Source organism: Takifugu flavidus, chromosome 12, assembly GCF_003711565.1.
Source record: "Takifugu flavidus isolate HTHZ2018 chromosome 12, ASM371156v2, whole genome shotgun sequence".
Classification (NCBI taxonomy): domain Eukaryota; kingdom Metazoa; phylum Chordata; class Actinopteri; order Tetraodontiformes; family Tetraodontidae; genus Takifugu; species Takifugu flavidus.
This window is the reverse complement of record NC_079531.1, coordinates 1303456-1329564: the sequence shown is the minus strand read 5'-3', so window position 1 is coordinate 1329564 and position 26109 is coordinate 1303456. Positions and strand designations below refer to the sequence as shown.

General features: G+C 47.0%; 1 protein-coding gene across 3 annotated transcripts; it reads left to right on the top strand.

Annotated features, from left to right (window-relative positions):
• The first annotated feature begins 1854 nt into the window (after positions 1-1854).
• pax3b (paired box 3b) lies at positions 1855-26109 on the top strand. Of its 3 annotated transcripts, none has more exons than XM_057049991.1 (9): positions 1855-2432; positions 2817-3052; positions 3166-3292; positions 3534-3677; positions 19449-19648; positions 20430-20595; positions 20895-21109; positions 22958-23222; positions 24877-26109. In XM_057049991.1, exons 1-9 carry the CDS (start codon positions 2348-2350, stop codon positions 24909-24911), a joined length of 1473 nt encoding a protein of 490 aa, XP_056905971.1. In that variant the 5' UTR covers positions 1855-2347; the 3' UTR covers positions 24912-26109. The 3 variants fall into 3 exon arrangements, with proteins under 3 accessions (XP_056905971.1, XP_056905970.1, XP_056905972.1); XM_057049990.1 differs by having other exon boundaries at positions 1858-2432; positions 3163-3292; XM_057049992.1 differs by having other exon boundaries at positions 1858-2432; positions 3163-3292; positions 22958-23227.

Genomic DNA, 26109 nt, shown 5'->3' with positions numbered 1-26109 from the left:
AAATAAGGAAATGCAGGTTAAAAAGGGTGAAACAGCAGCAAAGATGCTAAATACAATAGCAATATAGCTGCACCTCCACACTCATTAGATCTGCCGGATACGGTTAATTTATAGTGTTATTTCTTCTTGTTTATATATATATATATATTTAAAAAAGAATACTTTAAAAGTAACTCCTGGGGGTTTACCAACATAAATGTAGTGGCCTTTTCTGGATCTTCGGGATTTGCCTGGAATTCCACTAAATTAATAATCATTTTATGTCCCGTTGAACCAAAGTTTGCTCTCCTGCTTCAATACAAATAGAAAACACTCAAACAAACTCCCATTTCCACTCGGGGTTATGACAACTTGAAGGATTCATCCTCTCATGCGCATAACAATGCGCGTATTCCAGATAATGACACCCTCCTTAGCAGGTGAAAGACCCCCGCCAGCCCTGCTTATTTTGAACCCAGCGTCCGTCCATTGTCCCCGCGCGTTTTTAACAGTAAAGTCGACATTTGAAGTGCGTTTTTTTCTATTCAAAGCCACCAAAAGAAGTCGGTGTTAATCGAAACCTACTTAGCCTGTGGGATATCTCTTTCCAGAGTAAATTAAGGTGAATGACGGGGACTCCCGCATCCCCCGTCGAGCCCCGTTATTGGCCCGAAGACCCAAAGGTGAGTGGCTCGAGACTTGAAAGGGCTGATCAGGTGCTGCGTGGGGGAGATTCTCAGATGCAGATTTGCTCGAGAGTTTAAGGGATTTTCCTCAAAGGCCCGGACAGACAAAAGTACTCGTGCGTAATTTTCGGTCCTGCCATCTTGCTGCGCTGCCTCTCAAGGACGTAATTACTCAACTCGTCCAATAAACATTTGATCTCCTCATTTATACCGGCCATCGTTTATTAATATCATCGGGGTGAATTTTGGCACCTTTACGCACTCGTGCGTAAAATAATAAGGACTCCCCATAGCTGAGCTGAAGACGATTCTTTCTTTTGTCTTTGGCAATAATATTGATTATTAGACGTTTGGGGATGGAAACAGAACCACTTGTCTTGGGCTAGACTGGCTTTACGGTCGCTCTGGCGTCGTATCCTGCTGTGGCGCACGTCCCCCTTCAGATTGTTCTCGGCTGGCTGGTGCTGCAGCCTGAAAACCCCACAATAAATTCCTTGAGCTGCTCACACTCTAACACCATTTGCAGCATATACAAGCCACCGGGTGACAACAAATTACTGGTCGTGTGCGATGGTGCATAAACGCAGTTTGGCTGAAAAGACGAGAACATCATATGTTTGGTTCTCTTTTTGCATTGGAAGATGTGGTTTATCATCTGTTATGGTCAGAAGTGTGTTTTTATTATAATGGTTTATTAGATCCCAGAGATAAAGAACCCATATCAGGTAAACACTCGGGAAAACGTGCGAAGGTCATGCGCAAAATGCTAAAACATCACGTAACCGCCCAGCAATAATTCACCAGTTAATGTTATTTACATAATCGGTTTATTTTCCGATTATCACCTTTGTCCTTCTTGAATAAAAAATACATTAGGTTTGATTCAATCTAAAGAATTCTGGAGAAAAACAGCTGTTTTAACTCACTTGTGCTTTTTCTATCCTGCATAAGATAAGGAATTGGGGGGGGGGGGGGGGGTTGCATTAATCATGGAAACTTCGCTTTTTGGGAGAAAAAAATCTGTTTGAAATTAAAATAAACACAAGGAAAATGAAAATAACTAATTAGCAAAACAACTGCCAGTCATTTGTCATCGTTTGCTACTAGATTCTTTGGCTTCCAACAAAATCTTTCAGAATTTGGAGACATTTAGTGTTAAATTCTGCAACGCTGACATCGTTTGGGATTTTTTCTCAATCGGCTCCTCTGTCCCGCGCAGCCGCGTCTCCGATTGGCTGAAAGTTTTGGACTCCAGCCAATCTCTGCGCGCCGCTGCGCGCTGGATTTAAGATCCCCGCCAATCAGGAGAGGGGACGTTGATGGGCCAGAAAGAGGAGCTCCGCTACTTTTGACGATCTCCTCTCACTTTGAACCGGTGTGAACAAACAACAACAATATTTTCCAAGGATTGGAGAGCACGTTTCCAACAGCACCAGCGCGGACGAGTCAAATAAAAGAGGCAGATTAGACATTTGCAACAACCCAAACCTGCTCTTTTCTTCCTTTGTCGTCACATCTGACTCCTCAGAGGGTCTGTGGGTGCCCCGGGACACCGCCGCCTGGCTGCAGCAGCCCGGGGAAAGGCTGAGCCCATCCGTGGGTGAGCATCCTGGAGCCGGGAACGCCGAGAGTCCAGCCGGGAACGAGAGGAGGGGAACCGAATCACAGCAGTGGTGGAGGGTATGACTGCGTTGGCGGGGTCAATACCCAGGATGATGCGACCCGCGCTGGCTCAGAACTACCCCCGCAGTGGTTTCCCCCTGGAAGGTAAAGCAGCAACAGGAGGGCTGCAGCCTCGGACACTGACGCTCGGCTTCAACGTTTATTTTCGTGGGTAGAAGTGAAATTGTGGAGCCACAGTTGTAGCACGAGACCTAGAAAAGTGAAGAGAGAGAGAAAAAAAGATTTTACTCAAGCTGATCAACACATTTTCACTTGGAGTTAATTTGGAAATTAATGATAATTTAATAATTTTCCTGCATGTATGACGAGAAGTAAAATAATATCTATAGTTCTATAGTAATTCAATGAAATTGGGCAGTGTTGTAGCTTATGTTGTTGCACTTTTACCATCAGGAAACTTTATTATCAGCCGTTCTGTAAAGCTTGATGACTCCGGTGACATGTTCCTCTCATATTTTGGTGAAACAGTTTCTACTCCGTTGGGTCAAGGCCGAGTGAACCAGCTCGGGGGAGTTTTCATAAACGGTAGACCCCTGCCCAATCACATCCGTCACAAAATCGTGGAGATGGCTCACCACGGCATCAGGCCGTGCGTCATCTCCCGGCAGCTCCGGGTCTCCCATGGCTGCGTGTCCAAAATCCTTTGCCGGTACCAGGAGACGGGATCTATAAGACCCGGAGCCATCGGCGGCAGCAAACCGAAGGTACGGTCCAAATTACGCACTCGCTGTTGGGGAACCTAGTTTTAGCTGAGATGGAGGTTCGGACATGAGATGCATGTGAATAAACGCGGCGACTCCTGTGACCCCTGAAGCAGGGAACAACGCCTGACGTGGAGAAGAGAATAGAAGAATACAAGCGGGAAAACCCGGGGATGTTCAGCTGGGAGATCCGGGACAAACTCCTCAAGGATGGAATATGCGACCGCAACAACGTCCCTTCAGGTACAGATGGCAAACTTTGTTACGTTTATTAGTTTTATTATTGCTGTAATTCTAACGGTCGATCTTGGGTTATGATATAACCTTTCTTTTTTCTTTTAATACGCTCTGTTTGTAAGACGAGGCTCATTATTTGAAGGCTTCGCTCTTTTCTTTGAGTTACTTTTTAAGTCTTTTTCTTTTGTAGTTCAAATCTATCTGAGTATTTTCTAATTTTTTCCCTTATTTTCTCCAACGCTCGCAGTCAGCTCCATCAGCCGCATCATGCGGGGGAAGTTCGGGGTTAAATGCGACGACGAGGAGGATGAGGATGAGATCGAGAAGAAGGAGCAGGAGGACAACGAGCGGAGGGCCAAACACAGCATCGAGGGCATCCTGGGGGACAGATGTAAGTGAGCTGCTGCTGCTGTGACTGTTCTGGGGGGGGGGGGGGGGGGGCACGCTGGCACGAAGCTCAGGTGGAGCAATCTGTGTCCAGATCTGTGGCTCCAGGAGCGCAAAAGCCCGGTGGAGTTTCTGCTGCATCAGATATCATCACACTGATTAAACCCGGGAAGAATATTTATTTTTCTTATTCAATTACTAACTGTAAATCTGAGCTGCACTCTGGGACACATCACTTTAGTGTGAAGAGACTTTGGATCGTTTCTGCTCGTTTTATGAAACAGCACGGCGGGTTTTTATTTTATTTTATTCTGTCTTTTACACCTGTTGAGGCCTTTGGGGCTGAAAATGACAGTGTAGTTTTATTCGGTGCTGTAACGTGCAGCCACGTTGGGTTTATGCGTGTTGTAAAGTTGTTAGGTGGGGGTTGGAGAGTGCGTGTCGCCCTTTGTTGGGAATTCTGCATCGACCCTCTGTACTCCCCGGGCTAATGATTTTCCCATGAGGCCACACCGTAAATCAAACAGCAGGTGATGGCGATGTGCGGGAAAAAGGAGCGTGCGCGTATGTGCACATGCAGCAGTTGTGTAAGAGCAGCGAGGATGAATATTGGAGCCACTATCAGCATTAAAAAAGGTTTAATCGCGAATCTAAATCTGTCAAAAACATTCAGAGCAAAAAAGTTCCAGAAGCGAATCATGATTTACGCGCGTTTCTATTTGGTTTGTAGTTTCTGTCATTTATTTTTCAGCAGGAATCACTTGGCAAAAAGGGAAATAAAAACTAAATTTCTTAAGAGAAATTCTCTGCTGAAGCATCATGAGTTTAAACATTAAAATCTGGAGGGCAAATTTCCCACCTGAAAAAGAAATCCTGAAAAATAATTTTTTAGAAATGCTAATTTAAAAATCGAATCTGAGACTTTCAAAAGTTACTATAAGTTGCAAAAAAGTGTCCTTAACCGCAGGTTCGTGTTTTGCGGTTTTGGCCATTGATGTTTTGTGTTTTCAATTTTTTTTAAAAACACATCTTTATTTAATCCGCCAATTCCAAAACTTTGTGCGTAAAATAATATGAATTTTTAAAAAAAAATGCTGTGATTTTTTCCCCCTCGGATTAGCCGATTTCGACCAGCACGAACTTTAAAAACTCTATTTAACAGCCGAGATCACACTGTCTCAACAGCAGACTGCAACATGTGCGCGCCAGTTTCCAGCTCCTTAACCCCCGATTTTGGAGAGTTAAACCAGAGAAATGTCAACACTTAGCCCGCTTCTTCTGTGAGCAGAGCGGTTAAAGAAGGCCGGATTCTGCTCTGAGCAGACAAAATGTCCCGCAGATGAGTTGATCAAACATTTGTTCAGCGGTTTCCAGCTCCTCACAATGACACGCCTTGCGCGCACAACGGGACGCGCAGGGATGAACTTGGGAGACAAAAGCGCAAGAGTCTATTTGGGGCTCACGCTTGGGCTGCGCGCGGACAAAGGGCCAGCTTGGAAACAGCTTTGGCCGCTGCGAAAGAAGAAGGCAACCTGTTTATAATTCAGTCAGGGAGAAAGAAGGGGAGAGGGGAGCGTCTGCGCAAAAAAGACCGACAAAACACACTATGAGGCCGCAATGAAGGATGAATTATTCAAGGAGGCTCCGGCACGGTTTAGAGGCTCCGTTCACCGAGAGAAAATGGCCGTTTTCACCTACAAAATGTTTCCTTTTTGGGGCTGGCTAAAGAAGCCGCCTGCCATTCAGAGGGACAATTGAAGTCTCTGAAATCCCCTCACGTATACGGCCCGAGGATGCGCGCCTGCTGCCTGGAAAAAACGGCATCAAACGCACCCTCTGGGTTTGTCATGTGCCCTTTAAACTAATAATGTTCAGAAAACAGTAAATCGGTTAATAATGTATTTTCCCTTCCTACAAGGCTTAACAACGACTTCTGTCCAGTTGCCCGTTCGGAGAACACAAACACCGCCATAAGTCTCGAGCTGCGCGCTTTTCGTGAAACTTGATGGTTGTTGTGATTTCCAGACATTAAAATAAGGCGACGTTCTCTTCACCTCATCATCTACAGGCCGCCGCGCGTCTCTTTGAGCAGTGTCGGCTTTGCCTCGTTGCACATTAATAATGTCCTCTAAATGATGTCGATATTGTGTCATGTCACATTTAATGACGGAGGGAGTGAATTAAAGGGTGTGTTTGGTGAATGGGGACCGATGTTCTCCCCGGAGAGCTCCGCTCTGGCCCGGAGCGCCGCCTCACAATGGGGGCCACGGCCACCCGTCCGCGCTCAGCGGCAACTCCCAGCTCAGCTGTCCGCGCTCACCCCCACTCCGCCCCCGCCACCTTCTCCGCCACTTGCTCGTCAAATCTCTTCAAGCAGATTAAATCGATTCTTTTATTTCATCTCACTTTCATCTGGGGACCAAGAACCCCCCCCCCCCCCCCCCTCTCTCCCCCCTGACTGTCTCACCCTCTGGCGCACAGCTCGGCTCGCATCCTCTGGCGCGCACGGAGCCTAAATCAGGCCCCATCTCTAAAATGATCTGTTTGAACTTTTGATTTTTACGCTTTAAACACATTTTTCCTGACATTGAACCTCCAACAAAAATAGCAACAACAACAAAGGGGTTATACATTTAAAAAAAAATCTGTTTATTAACTACAGATGATTCAATGTTGAGGTTGAAAATAGTTTTCTTTTCCCCTCTAAAAGATGTATAATTAAAAAGCTGCAGGGTCCGATTTTAAATTATAATTTAGTATTATAATCAAAATGCAAATATTTCATTACAGAATCAGCAAATCCAGATTTATTAGATATTCTGGAAGCAAGTTCTATCCAGCAAGATTAAAAAAGGTCTGTCCCCAAGTTGACAGTAAAAGAAACATCAAAGTTGAGGGAGAGCAGGTTGCTATGCAGCCTGTTGCTCACATGTTGGATGGTTGCAATAAGAATGGAATCAGAGGGCTTATCTCTGCATCGCGCAAACAAAATCGAAACCAGGAGGAAACTGATATGCAGATAGCTCCAATTTCTTTTGATTATTCGTCAAATCGTTATAAATTTGGCAGCTCGATTTGGCCCCTGAGGCCTGTTAGCGGGCTGTACGAGACCCAGCAGGACAGCAATTAACCCAGGGGACAAAGTTAATGATTAAAACAGTTGTGATGGCCCCCCGGACCCCCCCCCCCCCCCCCCATCGTTTTCACAGTGTATCTTTTGGAAGCCGTGCTTCGTTAGGTGAAATTAGCCAGATAATACAGAGGAGCCTTGTTAGAGGGGGGCAACACATTTCCATTTAGTCCAGTGGTGTGCGTGCACACACAAAACCACGTCTAAATGCACACACACACACACACACAGGCAGAGACATAAACACACGGTCACATGCACACACATTCCACTCTGCAATGCAAACAGTCAAAGGGATAACTTTATTTGGTGAAAGGGGATCCTGGAAAGGGCTAATTGAATAAGCCAAGGATCTTTGAAAAACCCCTACCATGGTGAGTGCAGTCATCATGTCATAATTAGGTTTATTGAGGCACATTCCTTCAATCTGCCTCTATTCCCTCGGGCGCATTGTATCCGGGGCCCGGACCAGCGGCTATGGGACAAAAGGGAAGCATGAGGAGACAATACATGAAAGGGCCATAAAGATTTAGCCGGCTTTGTCACTGAAACTGAGTGGGACATTGTTTGTGTAAATAATGCAGGCGAATAAAGAAGTTGGTCATTACTGCCGCTCGAGGTGAAGGCTGGCGTGCTGCAAATATACGATGAGGGCAAAAACTGGCCTGAAGACCTGCCCCCCCCCCCCCCAAACCAAACACATATTGTGTGACCTCTCTTCTGTACCAAAGAGTTAATGTTTCATTTCAGCGATTTCATTCAGAGTGAATTAGTTAAATGGCCTCAACACTCTGTTATTCAGTTATTAGTGTTAATATTTTAGCAGTTAATCTTCATAGAATTCTGTGGTCTTTTTGACGTAGATCTGAGCAAAAAAATGCAAACCCGGAACATTATTGCACAACCGAGGGTCCGATAATCGTAGGTCGTTTTAGAGTTATCCCCCATAATCACCAGTATGAGTCTGTGGGTGCACTGGAAAAGTCTGTGTGGTGAGCTGACGGGTTGGTCCGTCCATGATAGTTGCCATGGAAACATTAATGTGACAAGGATTAAGGTTGTTAAATGGCCACATATAACTGATCTCCTACCAACGCAGCAGGAGGTGACGCGTCTCCGTCTGAATTATGGTCCAATTATCAGGAGTCTGTGAGCTGCGTCCTCATTACAACAATCAGCTGATTGATCCATCAAACAAAATCAGACTTTCTTCTTTTTTTTTCCCGCATCAAATACGACAAAAATAGAACCAGGAGCTCATGAAACTGCCTCTCGCTGGCCTGGAGTGGGGGGCCAGCGCAGCGAGGGCCACTGAAAGAATGACTGTGTCACTCAGCCTGTCCCTGGGCACAAGGGCAAAAGGGGGGCACAAGGGCCAAGTGGTGAGCACCAAATCACTCTCCTCTACCCCGGGGCTCCGTCACAATCTCTGCCCCTCTCCTCTCGCCCTGCTCCCGCCTCCCCCTCGCGCGAGCTTTTTTCTGATAAACGCATGCACGATGACTATTCAGGCATGAAAACATAGTTATCTGCAGATGAATGGCTGCTTTATGCTTCATTAAAGCCTCCTTTTCCTTTCACACTCTTATTGTGACCCTCTGATATCAATTCAAAGGGCAATTAATGAATGCTCACCCGCTTTGAAGTCGGGGTAATTTTGAAGGAGGGGGGGGTCGTCTGCGTGCACATGAGCATACAGGCCTGAAGGGGGCAAGGGGTATTTGGGGTATTCCCCTGTTGAAGGCCCGCTGCAGCGCCCCGGCTTTCACCCGTGATGGACTCGCCATATTGAGCTGAGAGAGCCCCAAAGACGGTTTGAAGGGAGTGAAAGAGTGAAAAGGCCCAGCGAAGGTCAAGTAGAATGGCTCGCCTTAGAATAAGGCCCCTCTTTATCTGGAGCCAGCGCGCATTATAGGCACAACAGCTGGGGGAGAAGGAGGGGGGGGTGTTTTTTTAAAATGTGCGCGAGTGTGTTTCTGAGAAAAGTGAGGAGGAATGTGTGTGTGCGCTGTTGGATCGCAATACCTCCTGTATGTAGCTGCCGATCCGCGTGTCGTTTGAATGAATGAAGACTTCGAGAAGAAAAGTACCAATTTCAAAATGTATTTGACAATAGAACCAATTCCAGATACAAATATTACAGAGCTCCGGGCCAGTTCATAACCCTAACAACAACAGAGTTAATCGTCAGGGCACGAAGTCTGACCACCTAACTATCCCTTGGCCCAGTCCTTTATAGTCACACACATGCAAATTCACAATGTCCATGCAATCCAATCCAGATCCCCCGCTGAGATGTCCTCGTCCTCTTCCTCCAGTCCCCTGCGGTGTTGGTAGGGTTTCTTTTCCATTGTTTTCCCAGGTAGCCAGATCTCATTCTTCATGCAAATGTGATCATCAACAACCCCCTGATGTCCTGTTTACAATGAGTGTTTGACACCCCCTGCCTGACTGGCTCCTGAGATAACAGTAGATCAAACAACAATCCTGCAAATGTCTCTGTTCTTAATTACATTTAGTCTACCTTGCCTAACTTCTAAGGGAAGACAGGAACATATGGTGAAACACATAACAACAAGATAAAGACAATTCTCAACAATCCCCCTTTGGCCTAGCCTAAGCTAGGCCAATACAAACAATTCATTGACAACTCCTCTTGATGTAATGAAGAATAATAGACGTTTAATCATGGTGCCATCGTCTTTAGATGTTCCTCAATCCGTCCAAGCGCGTTCTCTGTGAATTACCTGCTGGGGTACATTGATTACAGTAATACCAGTGTTAGGGTTAATGTGTTAGGGTGTTAGTATGTTAGGGTTAACAAGTAATGTTCGCTCTGCAACTTCAAAGTGGCCCGTCCACCTGTGCTCTGACCAATTTTACTTGATGACTCTCAGAAGAACCCACTCAGCTGTGTGTGGAATTCCTGGATCCTTACTGACTGGTTACAGAGGTTGCCTGTTGGGAGAGAACTTAGAGATTCGTTTTTAGTTGAACAAAATAAAATCTACATTTCATAAAAGTGCTGGGCTGGCCTATGGATTGTAAATCTCTATTCTTAAAATGAGTTCCATTGTCAAATCTAATTTGTTTGGGGAAACCATGTGTCGGATTAATCAAAAATTTAATAACGCTTTTTGCCTCTTCTACTTTTACGGGAACCGCCTCAGGCCAGCCAGTGTATGCATCCACTGCGACCAAGAGGTATCGGAACCCATTGACCCTGTCTATCATATCAGTGAAATCTATAATTTTCTTGCCCTGCCATTGGGGCAACTGGAAACTTTCCCTCATATGGTCGAATTGTTGATTTTACGTTAAATTGTGGGCATATTGAACATTCTCTGCATCATTCGTGGTTTCCCGCAGTGTTCTCAGGCCGTGGGCCTCTTCCAGAACGGCATCTAACAGACCGGGCGGGAGAACAGGTCTGCCGTCTGGGATCCACCAAATTCCTTCAACTTTCACAGCCCCCCTTTTCCTTCCAATCAGTTTTTTCATGTGGAGGAGCTTCTTCTTGATCACAACTAAGTCTTTCCCTGTCGTATCTTGGAAGCATTTCATGAACCGTTTTCTCTACCAACAACAAACTGTAACTTGGTTTATAACCTGCCGCCTTCTTTGCTGCCTGATCTGCCGCCTCATTACCTTTTCCCTCTAAAGAGTTCTCCCTGCTGTGACCTTTGCATTTTACAACTGCGACCTCCGCTGGCTCCATGAGTGCCTGTGTCAGTTGCCTCATCTCTACTTCATGTTTTATAGGTGAGCCTGATGCTGTGTTAAACCCTGCCCTATTTATCCCTTCATGTGTGTGTGTGTGTATGTGTGGTGCAGTTAAAATCTTGTCCATCCTGGTCTGTCTAAGTGAGGTCATGGTGAATGCTGCTGCTGACCAGTGATACCACGCTATGTGTTGTAAGTACCGTCAGATCATAACCCATCACTAAATGTAACACTGCCTGGTACCTCCGGGTAGTTGTGATATGGGCAGTCCCTTTGCCAATGACCATACCCTTTGCAGGCATGACACTGATCCCGGCCTAAGTACCGCCTATCAAGCCGTATCCCTGCCTGCCGTGTCTCCCACACATGCCTCCCCTTGGACTGGCCCAATACGGGTTTATCAGAGCAAAATCTTGTTGCGGACATAACTGATCTGGCTGCACCTGCCGAGGAAACTGCTGAACCATCTGTTTCTCTTCCTTTTGTTTATCATTAAGCTTTTTCAGTGCTTCATCTAACTGTATTTTTAGGAGCTGTTCCTGGGCTGTCATCACCTCCTCTTTCTTTCCCTGTTGTTTAGCTTTAAATGTGTTGATGTGGTGTGAAAGATGTCTCTCCCAGACATCCGCTGTGCTGCCTGGAAGGTCAGGATTTCCTTCCATGGCTTCTTTCACTAACTGTGGAAGTCCTAAAATTATGGCCTGATGGAACAAAGTGGTGTGTAGATTATCTGAACCAGGATGGCACCCTGTGGCACACATCCATTCCTCTTTACACCTCGTAAGGAATCCATGTGCCGACTCACTTTCCTCCCACTTAAATCTTAAATTCTGCATTGCTCCTGGAGATATTGGAAATACCTGTCTCATAGCTTCACCAACCCTGGTTGCACAAGGCCCAAAACGTGCAGCATTAGGTCTATCTTTAATGCCTGCTGCTACCTCAACTTTATCCAAATCCCAGAGAGAGACTTGTCTCCCTAGAATTCCTCTAAAGTCTCCCATCGCCAGCTGCATGCACAATGCTCTGTGTTAAACTAAAAAGGCTGGACATCCACTTGCCGCCTCCCTCTGCGGGTGGGGGCATCTTATCCACTAAACAATTGATGTCTGTAATTGCAAATGGAACATATACCGGTTCCTGTCCTCCTCTTTTCTGTATCAGAGGGCCTGGAACTGAAACGGGCCCCTTACTCCGCGTGTGTATTCGTATTTGACCCACCTCCTCATTATTTATGGCCCCTGTCAACGGTTCACCTCTATACTCACACTCACTCTCTTCCCATAATTCTAATTCACAATTCCCCATACTTGAACCCTGATCCTTTTCATATAATTCTGTCTGAGGATGAACATGCTCCTGATGCTCCAATTCCCCAATAAATGTAGCCGGAAGTTTGAAGGTGTCTGTCTTATTCTCACTCTCCTCTTTATCACTGCCATAAATCAATCTTGCCTTCTCCTCCCTGCGCTCAGCCCTGGCAAATCCTCCTGAGGGATCAACTCTTTTCGCTTGTTTTATATGATTGCTAAGTGTTTTAAAGATATTTAATGTAGATTTTTGACTGTCCTGTTTTTTAAATATAGTTTGTTGGGAGATTTTAGGGCAACCCACCTGAACTTCCTCTCTAAATTCATTTTTTCCTAACTTATCTCCAACCTCTTTCTGTCTCTGTTTGATCCTTCTAACCTCTCCAAAGTTCACACACTGTCTCACGTAAGTCCTGCAGTTCTTCATCTCTGTCCACATCTAACTGACCACTGTTAATAGTCAAAATTGGCAATTGATATGGGGGTGGGGAAGAGGTAGTAGGTAATGATGGGTAAAGAGTGGTGTTAAGTGTCAGTGTCTGGTTTGTTTAGATCTTTTATAAAGGCTTCTCTACATTGGGCACTCGTGTGACCCTCCCAGATCTGAAATAGTGCACCGCTGCACATGCCACAGCCACAACATGTATCCTTCGACGCTTATCTTCTAACTCCTTACCCTGTTTTTTCCATGATTTTCCTGCTATAAACCCTAATTTTGGATTATCCAAATGATCTTGTAATCTAGTGTGAATTTCTGACTCCCACTTACACAATGCTTCAGCTAAATTAACCTTCACCTCTGGAGGGGGAAGTATCTTCTGCTTCTGAGCTTCCTTCCACAACTTTTTTATTGCATCCAATTCTCTCTCCCTGTCCTCTTCTTTGATGCCACTCACCACCTGATCAAGAGTCCACTTCCACTGTTCTTCCACAGACCGAGGATAGGGAGAACATTCTCCCTTATCCCAGCACAATTTACCACATTCCAGTTCCATCTTTAACTATGCTCCCAAGTGAGATTGAATGTGAATGACTCCAACGGTCAACTCAATGCCTCAGTAAAACAAGCTTCTAGATCAAACGTCTTTGATCCGGTTCCACTCTGGGGGTTAATTCCAAGGACAAAGAGCCTTTTAATTCACGTTCACTCTGGCACTTTTCCAACCCACACAAAAACACAAATCTCGGGCGTCGGGAGTGTCCGTCCCGTCGACTACGCTCCGAGTCCCAACCCAAATCTTTATGATATACAGTGCACTGCATACAGCAATACAGCACTGTACTAGCTCCGGTTTACTCTAACCGTTACAGCACTGTACTAGTTACGGTTTACTCTAACCGTCTATTCCCTGTTTTTATCAACAGTACTTCCCTGTGTATTTCAACAGTACTTCCGGCCTCTAACCGTAATTCCCTGTTTTTCAACAGTACTTCCGGCCTCTAACCGTATTTCCCTGTTTTTCAACAGTACTTCCGGCCTCTAACCGTAATTCCCTGTTTTTCAACAGTACTTCTGGCCTCTAACCGTAATTCCTGCAGTCAATATTTTATATTTGTATCTGGAATTTATAACTAGGACACTTCAATTGACAGTGACGACAAATTTTTGGAAATAGCCAATCTGCAGAGCTTGATTAAACAGGTGTCTGCTTACCTTTTTATTAGGGATCCCTTGTCGTCAGTTGTCCTCCAAAGTGACCGTTGTTGAATTCTTTGCCTCAGATGACTTCTCTCTTCATCACGTCGGGGTCACCAAATTGTTGGATCGCAATACCTCCCGTATGTAGCTGCCGATCCGCGTGTTCGTTGAATGAAGACTCCGAGAAGAAAAGTACCAATTTCGAAATGTATTTGACAATAGAACCAATTCCAGATACAAATATTACAGAGCTCCGGGCCAGTTCATAACCCTAACAACACAGAGTTAATCGTCAGGGCACGAAGTCTGACCACCTAACTATCCTTGGCCCAGTCCTTTATAGTCACACACATGCAAATTCACAATGTCCATGCAATCCAATCCAGATCCCCCGCTGAGATGTCCTCGTCCTCTTCCTCCAGTCCCCTGCGGTGTTGGTAGGGTTCTTCTTTTCCATTGTTTTCCCAGGTAGCCAGATCTCATTCTTCATGCAAATGTGATCATCAACAACCCCCTGATGTCCTGTTTACAATGAGTGTTTGACACCCCCTGCCTGACTGGCTCCTGAGATAACAGTAGATCAAACAACAATCCTGCAAATGTCTCTGTTCTTAATTACATTTAGTCTACCTTGCCTAACTTCTAAGGGAAGACAGGAACATATGGTGTGAAACACATAACAACAAGATAAAGACAATTCTCAACAGCGCGCACGCACGCGTGTTTTTTGCGTCACATGAATTCGTCTGTATCTTCGTAATCAAAGCTGCTGGTGACGTGTGACGGGTCTCGGGGGGGGGGGAGGGGTGAGTGTCAGAGTTGGCAGAGGGCGGCCAGAGGCCGGCGGCGGGCGCGGTCCCTCCTGCCGACGGGGGGACAGGCGGCTGTCAATCACCCCACTGAAAAAGCCCGATGACCTTTCACAAGTTAATTCATTAGCAAAGAAAAGGTTATGTGTCGCACCCAAAAGAGCCTTAAAACGCTTGTTTATGCGGAAAATCCCCCCAAAACACGCAGGCATGTAAAAAGTGCATTAATTCGGCTCTCAAAACTGCAAAAGATGCTGACGTCAGGCACAAAAATGCATTTTTCTCATTTAGAACAACACTTTGGAAAAGCTTTGTGCCTCATTCATAAGGGAACACGTTACTGGCACTGATCATTTACTCATTTATGTCCAATTTTTCTTTTAATGGTGCAGTTTTGACACTGAAACGTTCTTCCAGCACTCGGGGAAGGCGTCGGAGCGGCTGTGCTTGAGCTCTGACAGCAGAAATAATGGAGAGGAAACAGTGAGAGACCTTTTTGTGGGGGGGTTGTGGAAGACGGCAAACCTGAAAGGCAAAGAGGAGCTGCAGGGTCAGGAGGCTGCGGTGGGTCACGTTCTCCTGGCGCTGCACAGGAAAGCGGGTTAGAAACACGTTTAGGTAGAGCTGACAGGTTATGAGCGCCTCCCTCCCATAACTCTGCATCCTTCGCTCCTGTCCTGAGTTGGTTTAGCATTATAAACAACAAGTAAATGGAAAAAAAAGCAACACTGTCACACTCATTTACAGGGCAGCTGCGGAGACTGATCCACCCCCACCCACCTCCTTCACACACACCCACAGACAGATAGTCACACTCTTCCTTAACCCACCAGAAAGAGTCACAGATGGGTCCATAAGCTGTCAGTAAAGCCATTATCCAGCTCTGCATCTGCCCGTCCTGACTTCTATATACTGTTTAATGCAGTCGGCCAGTCACTTAGCCCCCCAGCTCCTGAATGGGAGCAGCGTGGTCGGCCCGCCCAAATAAATGCTGCGTTTGTCTCCTCTGCCTTTTGTTGTGTGTGTGTGTGTTATTTTGAGGGTGGGTGGATGGTTGACGGGGGGCTGATGTGTCACAGGGAACCATTTACCCCCCTCGCTATTTACCAAAGCCCCAGAAGAGTTACAGGGATGTCCGAGGACGAGCGTAAATAGTCCACATATGGTCAGCCAATTCCCACAAGTCCCGAAATCCAAGTTTGACACATCCCCTTTTTACTGGGTTTCCCACACACACACACACACACACACACACGCACTTGGTGCGTACTGTCTCGGCGGACATATTTAAGCCTTTGTGTCCCCATTGAACTGCCCCTCTTTCCCCCTCCACTCCTGAAAAATAAGAAAAAAGCCCCAGCAAAGTCTTTCCAACCAGCAGTCTGTTTCAGCTAAATCCTCCCCTCTCCTCCTCCCTCCCCACCCTGTTTTTCTCTGCCTTGTGATGGCGTTGCACGGTGAGATCCATTTTGGGAGACCTTGGCCCTGGAGAGGTTGTTTTGGCCTTGAGTCCCGTGCGCTTTGTGCCTCTCAGCCCTTTAGTTTGGTTAAATTAAACAGTTTTCTTTTTTCCCGGCCCCTCACCCACCCCCTCCAACCGCTCCTCGTATTTTGTGGCTTAATTCTCCCCGGCTCCCGGGCGATCTCGCCTGGGCTCGCCTCTCCTCCTCAGATAACTTTACTCTTCTAAGGTTCCCATTTTCCCTGATTTTCTCTCGTTTCGACCGACCGTCACGACTCGGCGCGAAAGCTGAGGGGGATGAAAGTTTACGGAGGGAGCTGGAGCGTTTCACGGGGTCCCTGAATGCATCGTTTTCAGATGTGGCGTATGTGGAAGGCCGCGCAGCAGTGCGATGGGTTGAGTGGATAATTTGATTGGCTGGAGCTGTTTGACGGTGCCAAAATCAGTGTGATCAGATCTCAGGGGGGAGCAGCATCGATGACAAACAGGGCACTCTCAAACCACAGGTTTCCAAAGATGGAAAAAACTGATGTGTGGAGCAGCAGAAAGGTTTCAGCCTCCTCCACTCCTCCGCTCTTTAAATGTTTATCCTAATACTGAATTAATGTTTCATTGATTTAAAGGTAATTTGGGAAGAATCGTCCAGTGCGTTTGCTGGAGGGTACTGCTTAAAAACCCAGAAAGCTCATGAAACTTTGGTTAGAGTAGGAATTTGTACGCTACAGAAGTTCATATATCTTCATTATTCACATAACAATTTCGATTTAAATTATTTCTGAAATTAAACATTGACATCTTTTTAAATATTTTATTTGCCTAAACCTTGAATAAAATGTAAAAATCACTTTTATATAGCTGGAATAATCTGGAATTCAGGTCCAAATTGTTAAAATTTGCTTTAAATGAACCATTAATATAATTTCAGATCAGTTCGGGAAATCCCTTAGAAGCAGAACTGTTTGTTGTTTTTCTTTCCTTTTCATATTTTCTTGCATCTTCAATAACAGCTCTCTCATCCACAGAAGTGTTTTCATAACTGAACTTTCCTTTTTTATGGTAACTATTCTATAATAAGCATGTAGCCAAGTGCTAATGGCTCTAAACTGGAGACGCCTCAGGGCTGACAAGGCCCATTAATGTAGCCTTAAAACACGAGAAGGGAAACAGCGGAAGCCCAGTTCTGTGGAAATGAGTGTACAAGGTCATGTGCTTAGAGTGTGTGTGTGTGTGTGTGTGTGTGTGTGTGTCTGTCTGACCAGTTGGCTAGCGAGCCTCCCTCTGTGCACTAAGTGTCACCGCAAAACAAAAGAAACGTTATTAAAGCTTAAGCCAAATATCAGGATTGGGGGTTGAGAAAAAGCACCGTTAGCGCAGGAAAATCTTTGAGGAGACAAAGAAAAGTGGAACATGCGAGCGAGCGGCTCCAGGATCAGGGACGCGCAGTGTCTCTAAGCATAAATGCAATAAAAGCCGACACAGATGTCCAGACAGATGATCCCCTGGGCTCATTTATCTGCAACAACAGTGGTCAACAACGGTCCTTGTTGCCTCCTTTGACTGCTCTTCTAGCCCCTCAGGTGCTTTTACAGTTTCCTCTAGAGGGGGAGCTTTTTTTTTTCCTTGAGGGGGAGGTTAGGACGCCCCTGGCTGTGCTGCCCCCATCCTCAAACCTCTTTGGTTCCCCTTCCAGCACCCCCATGGGGCAGGTGACAGCCCTCCACTGTGAAGGGCCAAGGGAGCCATGACGGATTCCACAGATGGAGCGTGGAAATCGCCGGCAAAGGCCTCGGCTCTGTGGCGCAACAAAGAGCCTGGGACTCACTCGGAGAAATATGGGTGGAAAAGAGAGGAGGGGAGACAAAGAGCGGGTGAGAAGCAGGGAGAGGGATGGGGGAGGAGAAGGTGTTGTTTGTTTAATGTACTGAAGTGCATATTGGATCCCTGTTGGGGGAAAATCTGGGAGTTCGCGAAGCGTTTGAGGCCCGACCTTCCCGCTGCTGTTTACCTGCTGCTGTGTGATGTTCAGCCACTTTCTCCTGACTCAGATTATCCACAGACATTGTTATCATTCCCCTTTATCTCTGGCCGCACGGAACCAAAACGAGACCAATGAGCGGGACTCGGGCCTCTGTGAAGGATCTGATTGTATTGTGACGAGGCCCTCGGGACGGCAGAGGTGCCACTCTGTCGCTCCTTTAGAAAAGTGCTGGAAACCCCGGTAGCAGTCATAACTGATAGGTAATTCCAAAGTGATTAAGGATTTTCCCGGCTGCCTCGGCTTTCCCTGCGCCCAAATCCCTGTGAAATGCTCAGGAACGTGTACGCTGGTAAGGTTGAGGTGGGGGAGATGAAAAAGCATTCCTAGTGGTCCTCCTCTATGCAGGGGGAGGCCACAGAAGGCCTCACATCTTGTTTTTCAGCCATCTTGCCCAAAAACTCCAAAGCAAATTCCTTCCACGCCACCAAAGCACAACCGGAAAAAAAAAAGGTTCGTGTTGGAGACGCGAATCCTGCGGAAAGTCACACTTTTTGGTCCCTGTAAGGAGTCTGTCCGGGCCAATCACTCCGGATGATGGAAAGAGTAAAAATCCATCCCTCCGTATATTCGGCGGAGGCTCAAACGTCTGTGCGTCCCCGCTGCTTTTAAAAATATTTTACTTATGGCCGCCCTCATGCTTGACTGTTTCTTTACCAATTTGCCTCTAATGCATGTTAAGTTGACTCCCACTGCCTTTGGCGCTACAAGGGGAAAATCACTGAAGAGGCAGAGAGGATCAGTTTCACATGAGGGCCCCTGAGCTATTTGGATTCTCCTGAATTTTATTGTTGCTTCTGAGGGGGAACTAATACAGTGTTGCACACAAAAACTTCCCCAGTGCTGAGGGGGAATTAATTAGGTGTAACACAAAAAAGCGGGCACGCTGGCCTGGGCGACAGGGTTTGAAGCGGCGAGTTAAACTCCCGGCCGCTGGCTTAGAGGACATTGTTCCCATTACAATCAGGCGTGATTTGAAACAGAGATGAAAAGGGAGGCGAGAGCTGCCAGGACAGATGATATCACTACGGCTCAGTCGGCCCCGACATCACCAAATGGATTTCAGCCATTCGGGGTGTTTTTAATCACTCGGCCGTTTCATGGAAGAAGCTGGCGTCAGCTGATGCTCCCTCTGATAAAATAAAAGCCAAATATTTCCAATATTGCCTTTCAAGTTTCAGCTCTTGCTGCGGCTGTGATTTGAGCTCAATGACAGAAACAAATGTGGAGAAAATGTTGATAAATCACATTTAAATTTAATATTTGTTTAATGCAGATGCGTCTAAAATAAAGGAAGACAGTGCATGTAGCAACCCATCTACTCTCCCTTGGTCTCACACACACACACACACACACACCCACACGGCCCCTGGATCCAAATTAGCCTTTTGTGTAGCTTTTAGTCCACCAGTCCCCCTGTGGTGCCCCGGGAATCCTATCCAGTGGGATTATTCCTGATAAGCTCCCAATATTCCTCCTGAATGGGAGTCTGTCAGGAGTCTCAGAAGTGGACTTTGCGAGTCTTTGAGATAAAAATGGAGAAAATCATTCAGCTTTTGTAGATATTGCAGAATAACAACCTCTGGAACACGTAACATTTAAGAAATTGCACATTTTGTTGTTGCAGAAAACTCCTTCCTGATTGTTTTGTCTGGTTTCTATGACAGCGAGTCACTCAGATGAAGGTTCGGACATTGAGTCGGAGCCCGATTTGCCGCTGAAGAGGAAGCAGCGCCGCAGCCGGACCACCTTCACAGCAGAGCAGCTGGAGGAGCTGGAGAGGGCCTTCGAGAGGACCCACTACCCCGACATCTACACCCGGGAGGAGCTGGCACAGAGGGCCAAGCTGACCGAGGCCAGGGTTCAGGTACCGGACGCCGTGCACGTCATATATCCAGCGTCAATGTGGAGAAGACGGCAGTTGGGAGGAGCCGCCAGACATAAAAAACAGACTTTAGCTCGCTAAATGGGAATTCACATGATGGATTTTCGAGGGGGTTTTAAAAGCCTGAGGCCTGTAAATCTGACCTCAGAGAACCATGAAATTCTCCAACAGAAGGTAAAATATGTTCACAAGACGGTGGTGATTCTCCTCTCACATGGTCACACACCAGCGTGTCCTCACTCTCATTCCTCCTCTCACACTCGGAGGCATTTCCATACACTCTCTGACCATTAAAAGGCAACCTGCTGCTGCATATATCAGCATACACACACACACACACACACACACACACACACACACACACGATCAAAACATGTGTTTTATCCTCACTCTGGGGGCTCAATATGGACTTTCCTTATTCTGATCTGGAATTCTCCACCATGTGCTCCATATGGGAAGCAGGCCCAGCGTGAACCCCCTCCATATGGGCACAGCATGTCACTCACACACTCCAGTCATGATCTCACACACACACACACACACACACACACACACACACACACACACACACACACACACACACACACACACACACACACATGCACACTTCCCCCTTGTGTTTTCCACCATTTCTGACTCTAAAATATGTGCAAAGTTATTATATTGTCAATGATTTTTAGCTTATTTGTTTTTTGTTATTGCTGTTTTCTAAGCCAAGAAACCAGTAACACACACACACACACTCACATTCTGCCTCCTCTAGGTTTGGTTCAGCAACAGGCGGGCGAGGTGGAGGAAGCAAGCGGGAGCCAATCAGCTGATGGCATTCAACCACCTGATCCCAGGGGGCTTCTCCTCCCCAGCCATGGCCAGCATCCCATCCTACCAACTCTCCGACAGCACCTACCCCACCTCATCCATAGCACAAGGTACGCGCTGAGATGGCGCTCCATCACTGAAGAAATATATATCTACAAAAATCATTTGGCACATTCATTTGGGTAATTTGATATAAATGTTTGCATGCAGAGGAAAAACGGTGCTGAAATTATTGTCTTCATAAAAGCCGCAGATGCAAATGCAATTATTTATATTTATATTTATATTTGACAAGGTGAGACCTTGTAAATCATAATAATGTGATTTAAAGCACCTTTAAAAGCAGCCCAGCGTGTTATTAACGTTTGGAAATGTCTAGACGTCAATCATTTTCTTTCTTTTCTGGCAGTTTCGGAGCCACCCAGCACGGTCCACAGGCCCCAGCCTCTCCCTCCCTCTTCAGGCCACCAAGGTTCAGCCGGTGCAGGCCAGGCAGAGGGAGGTTCCCCGTACTGCCTGGCCTCTGGACGCCACACCTTCTCGGGCTACTCGGACAGCTTTGTGGGCCCCGGAGGGCCAGCCAATCCTATGAACCCTGCCCTAGGAAACGGACTATCCCCACAGGTGAGGCTGTCCCCCGTGATGAGGGAGCGCGACTATTTTATTGATTACAATTGTAATGAATTAATTATGTCGTCCTATATTAATTAGACACGAACGAGGCAAACTTTGAAAAACCTTGAAATCTTTACTCGTGCATCAGAAATGCCCAGAATCATTCGCCTTCTCTCTGATCGTCTTCATCTGCAGTGGGAGCAGATGGGTTGCTGGGACTCTAGAAGGACAATTAAGTGTGTGACAAATCCAAAGTGAAGAGACAATTACGGCCAATTATCCAGGCGTGAGGCCCTAATGTCTCCCCAGCCGATGTGAGACAGAAAATTTGAGACTTGGTGACACGCCGCTGTGTCTTTTACACAAATATTACAGGACCTGACTTGAATTTCCCTCAAGGTTAATGAAGTATTTATGAGCTCGCGGGTGTCAACGCAGACAGAGACAAAAATGCTAATACACAAGTTTGTGGAAATTAGGGGCTCTTTTCCTCTGAGGGACTGCAGCACATCCTCTCCAAACATGACTCTGCACAGCTAGCCGCGGCGGCTACACATTTGATGGTACACTTTAGCCTCAAGGGGGGCTCCTCTGCATTCTTAAAACGTCTGCTTCAGCATTCCTCCACGCGAAAACAGAGATTCTCATTTATGTGTATATATTTCGTACAGCGGGGGAAGGAATGTCCCATCTTAGACGTTCCCCTCAGTCCGACATTCTTCATCGCTAACTCTGCGACTGTCGCCCTCTGGCCCGGCAGCAGAGGAGAAAAGGACCAGAAATCACCCAGTTGATGGAGCTACCTGCGGCTCCCCTTATTTTTAAACTACACATTCGCTCTGTTTAAACCAAACCCGAACGCAGGATAATGTTTTAGAAAAATATTACCAGGTATGGGAGGAAACACAACTCCCGTCTCCAAATCTACGTGGACTCTTCTGTCCACCTCCCCTGCTTGGGAAATGATTTAATCAGGACCATGTGTGTGTGTAGATGTAGAATAATATGTCACTTAGAGGGCTGAGAGGTCCCAAAGAGCACGGTACCTGCTTCTTATTAAGCCCCCTGGAAGCCTCCAGGTTGTTCCTCTGTTGAGGAGGAGGTGGGAGACGATGCGTTTAGAAGCAACAGGTTGGATTCTGTTTACCTTCACAAGTGGCAGAGGCTTTTTCCAGCTCTTGCTAACCGCGTGCAGAGCAGCTCCACGATGGACGAGCCCAAAGCAGCTAATGTTGGAGGGGTGGGGGTCGGCGGCATCGAATCTGTTTCGAGGCCAGTTGATTCAGTTTGCCTCACGGCTCTTTTCCGTCCTGTGTCAGCAAGAGTGTTCCCCCAAATCTGATTATCTGCTCGCTAATAAAGACCAGGTCAAGAGTAAAAAGGAACCTTCGAGCTGCAAATTCAGTCGGAGGCTGAGCTGCGGCGCGCTCACGCCGCCCCGCTTTCGTGTTATCTCTGTCGGCACATCGTCCTCTGAGATAAGGCCTTATCGCTCGCTAAGGATTTTCTGGAGTAGCGTCAAGATGGGAATTTCGGAGTAAGCTGAGTTATGAATCTGAGACAAATTGCTTAATTCTTCCTTCGTGGTGCTATAGACTGGCTCCGAGTCCTTTGATGTCCGCGACATTGGGATTTCCTCTGTGTGTGTGTGTGTGTGTGTGTGTGTGTTGGTAGATATTCAAAACATCTTTGCTGGAATGTGGAAATAATGAATACAATATAAAGCCTTATCAGAAGGTCAATATACAACAGGGAACCCGATCCCCGGTCACTTCTTTGGCTTTATTTTGGCTCAGGTTTTGGTTACTATGGTTACAACGGCACACACGAATGTAATTCCTTTTCCCCTCCCTTCAGGTGATGGGTTTGCTGAACCCGGGTGGCGTGCCCCACCAGCCGCAAAGCGACTACGCCATCTCCCCCCTGACCAGCGGCCTGGAGCCCCCCAGTTGTAGCCAGCGTATGGATCACATCAAGGGCCTGGAGGGACTGACCAGCGTTCCCTCCATGTCGGCACTGCCCTCGCTGCCCAGCTCCCAGTCCTACTGCACCCCCGCCTACAACTCTCCGGGCTACACCGTGGACCACGTGGCGTCCTACCAGTACGGCCAGTACGGACAAAGTAAGGTCAATACACTTTCTTATTCTCTCTTTTTACCTCCAGAGATGCTAATAAATACCATGTGGGGGCAGCAGGGGTTACAGGCGGTGTTACGTGGTGGTTTTAATTGTGCGGGTCGTGATTGGCCCGTGATTCGGCGCGCTGCCGTGTCAGCTGCCATCAAGGCGAACGTGGCTCCCGTAGCGGTTGACCGTTTGCCCTCAGCGAATACCTACCTGTCCGGCAAGGGGTCGCTTCACTTCGCATTACTGTTACCTTAACGGCGAAACTTCGACTTCAAACGAATCGGCGCCGTCTTCTGTCGCTGCATGATTACAGCGGCCGCCTCTTCCAATTTTGGCCCGAAGGGGGTTTAACCAATCAGGCTCATCCACTGACCTCGTTGCAACCCCGAGCGTGGCGAGAGTCCAAAGAGCCGGCCCACATGCTCGGCTGTGCCGGGTATCGGATGTCTGTTTTAATATCCAAGAGCAGAAAATGTCTAATGAAATATCTCGCTCGGGTATCTCAAAGTGAAGCAAATTTTTTAAAAAAAACCCAAAAAAAGCCCAAGACAACACACATGAAAATAACTGGAGCATGTGGTGCGCGGCGTGTACACGCTCAAAGGCTGCACATGCATCTCCGCGGGGTTACAGTCCCAAGCGGTCCATCTTGATGTGATTAATCAGCGCGAATGGATAGCTGGTGTGCGGTTGAGTTAGGAACTGCGGAGGAAAGGTCCTTTCTGGGGGTGGACGGATCCTAATTGCCTCTGGCAGGGCAGCTATTGGAAACAGGTGCTGGGACCGAGGTCAGCTGTGGAAGCAGGGCCGGCCCGGGGTTCCAGTTCAACAAACGGCGTCCGCGCCGGTCCGTTCACCTGCGACACCGGCCGAAGCATCTTGAACGACGGGCCGAGTGACGGCCATCTTGAAATTTCCGAGCTTCGGCGTCTCCTCCGCACGTGTACGACAACTTCTCAGAGGTCCTGAGAAAACATCTTGAATCGGGCCCAGTTGGAAACTGCGGACGGCTCTCGGGGCGGCGCTACAGGCAATATTTCTGCGAGGGAGCTGAGCCATTGACAGACAGGGAGAAGGATGGGGATTTATTGCAGCTTCAATAAATTGTGAGTTTGCTTATGCAGATGAGACGGAGCGCATGGATGCGTGCACGCCCGGGCTAGCTTGGTATTTTCTTTCTGTTTGAGGCCCTCTTTCACCACTCAGGAATCACGCTGATGCCTCGTGACTTCTCTTAATTGCTGCCAACCACGATTTTGAAAGGATGACAAATCTCAGATGTCCATCACAGAAAATGTACATATGGTTTACTGATGTTTCTGGACGTCCAGACAGCGGCGTTTTCCACTCTTTCGTACGAGCTGCAGTTTAGGAACAAGAGTTCCAACCTGACGTTCATAACTCAAACGGAAAAGTATACACTGAAGCATCTATACCATAATATTTACATGTTATGTATTTATACAGTGTAGATATTTAAAATGCTAGATTGGAGATTTGGCTTGATTTTAAAAAAAACCAAATAAACAGCACCCTAATATTAGCGTTCTTTCCTTTAATGATAACAGCAGCATCAGCAACATTTGTCAAATTTATCACATTTATTGTTGTTTTCTTCGACCTAATGAGGTTTTGTTGTTCTTTGACAGGTGCCTTTCCTTATCTGAGGCCTGAAATCACATAATCCGACTCCTGCCCCGTCACAGGGGGACATTTGTGTACAGCAATCATTTATTATCGGGACCAAATGTATTTTTCCTTAACCGTTGATCTGGACACATTCGCTCCGTCTGGATACGGCACCGTTGATTCCTGCCGGAGGTGTGAGAGGGAGAGGGAGCACCAGACCGGATGTCAGACCAAAAATGGCGGCGCAGCAGAGACGCTGGAGTCCGACGTGACTCGGAGAAGCTGTCTAACGGGCGATGGCGCTCCGTCTGAGAGGCGGGAAAACCAAGCTCGCATGATCGCATATGAAATCCTGCGTGTTTCCAGATTAATCAACAAGGTTGGTTGATTTTATTTGACATGTTCTCCGTCCCACACAGAGATCCTGCTAACCAATCTGGGCTTGATTGCACCAGAACTGCTAATGTACGGCACAGCTGTAGCGAAGGTCCATTTACCCCCCCCCCCCCCACCTTTCCCCGTCTCACTGACGTCTCGGACGTCTTTCTCCGGAACCTCGGAGAAGGTCAGAGGGGGATTTTAGGGAAAGTGACAGATGAGAGAAGGTGGCTTTAAAGAGGGTGGTGGTGTGTGTGTGTTGGGGGGGGGGGGTAGGGAAGATCGATCACAGGGTGGAAAAAAAAACAAGAATTCTTTAAAGATCCTCTCCCGGGGAGAGAAGCCACCGGGTCACAAGTCACGACCGAGAGACAGATGAGAAAACGGCGAGCAGCGGGGCGATATCACGTATCCCAGAGGCGATCACAACACGATCCCTTCACCCTCTCCGGATCCGGTTCGGGACCCACGTGTGCCGCTGGAGGAGGCTCCTTGCTGCTGTTGCTGGACAGGACAAGAAGACGGGAGCGAATCAAGGGAACGCCAGTATAAACTCCAGGAATGACAAAGCCAATGCTTTCTTTTCTATCGTTGTATCGTTGCATGGGATGTTTGTTTTGTTAATACTTAAACAGGAAATACCAATTAGGCTTGTATCGCATTTAAGGGACACTTTTGGTCACAACCGTGAAGCCTCTAAAACTGAGAAAAACACTTTTTTGTACATTTGTCCGCGCTCCAACGAGTGTGTCCTCTCATTCTTTTGATATATGTTTTGTATTCATGGAGAAAATGATAAACTGATGCCGTGTCATGTGTACAAGCCCATTATATCCACTATTTATGATAAAATAAAATAAAAATGCTGAAAATAG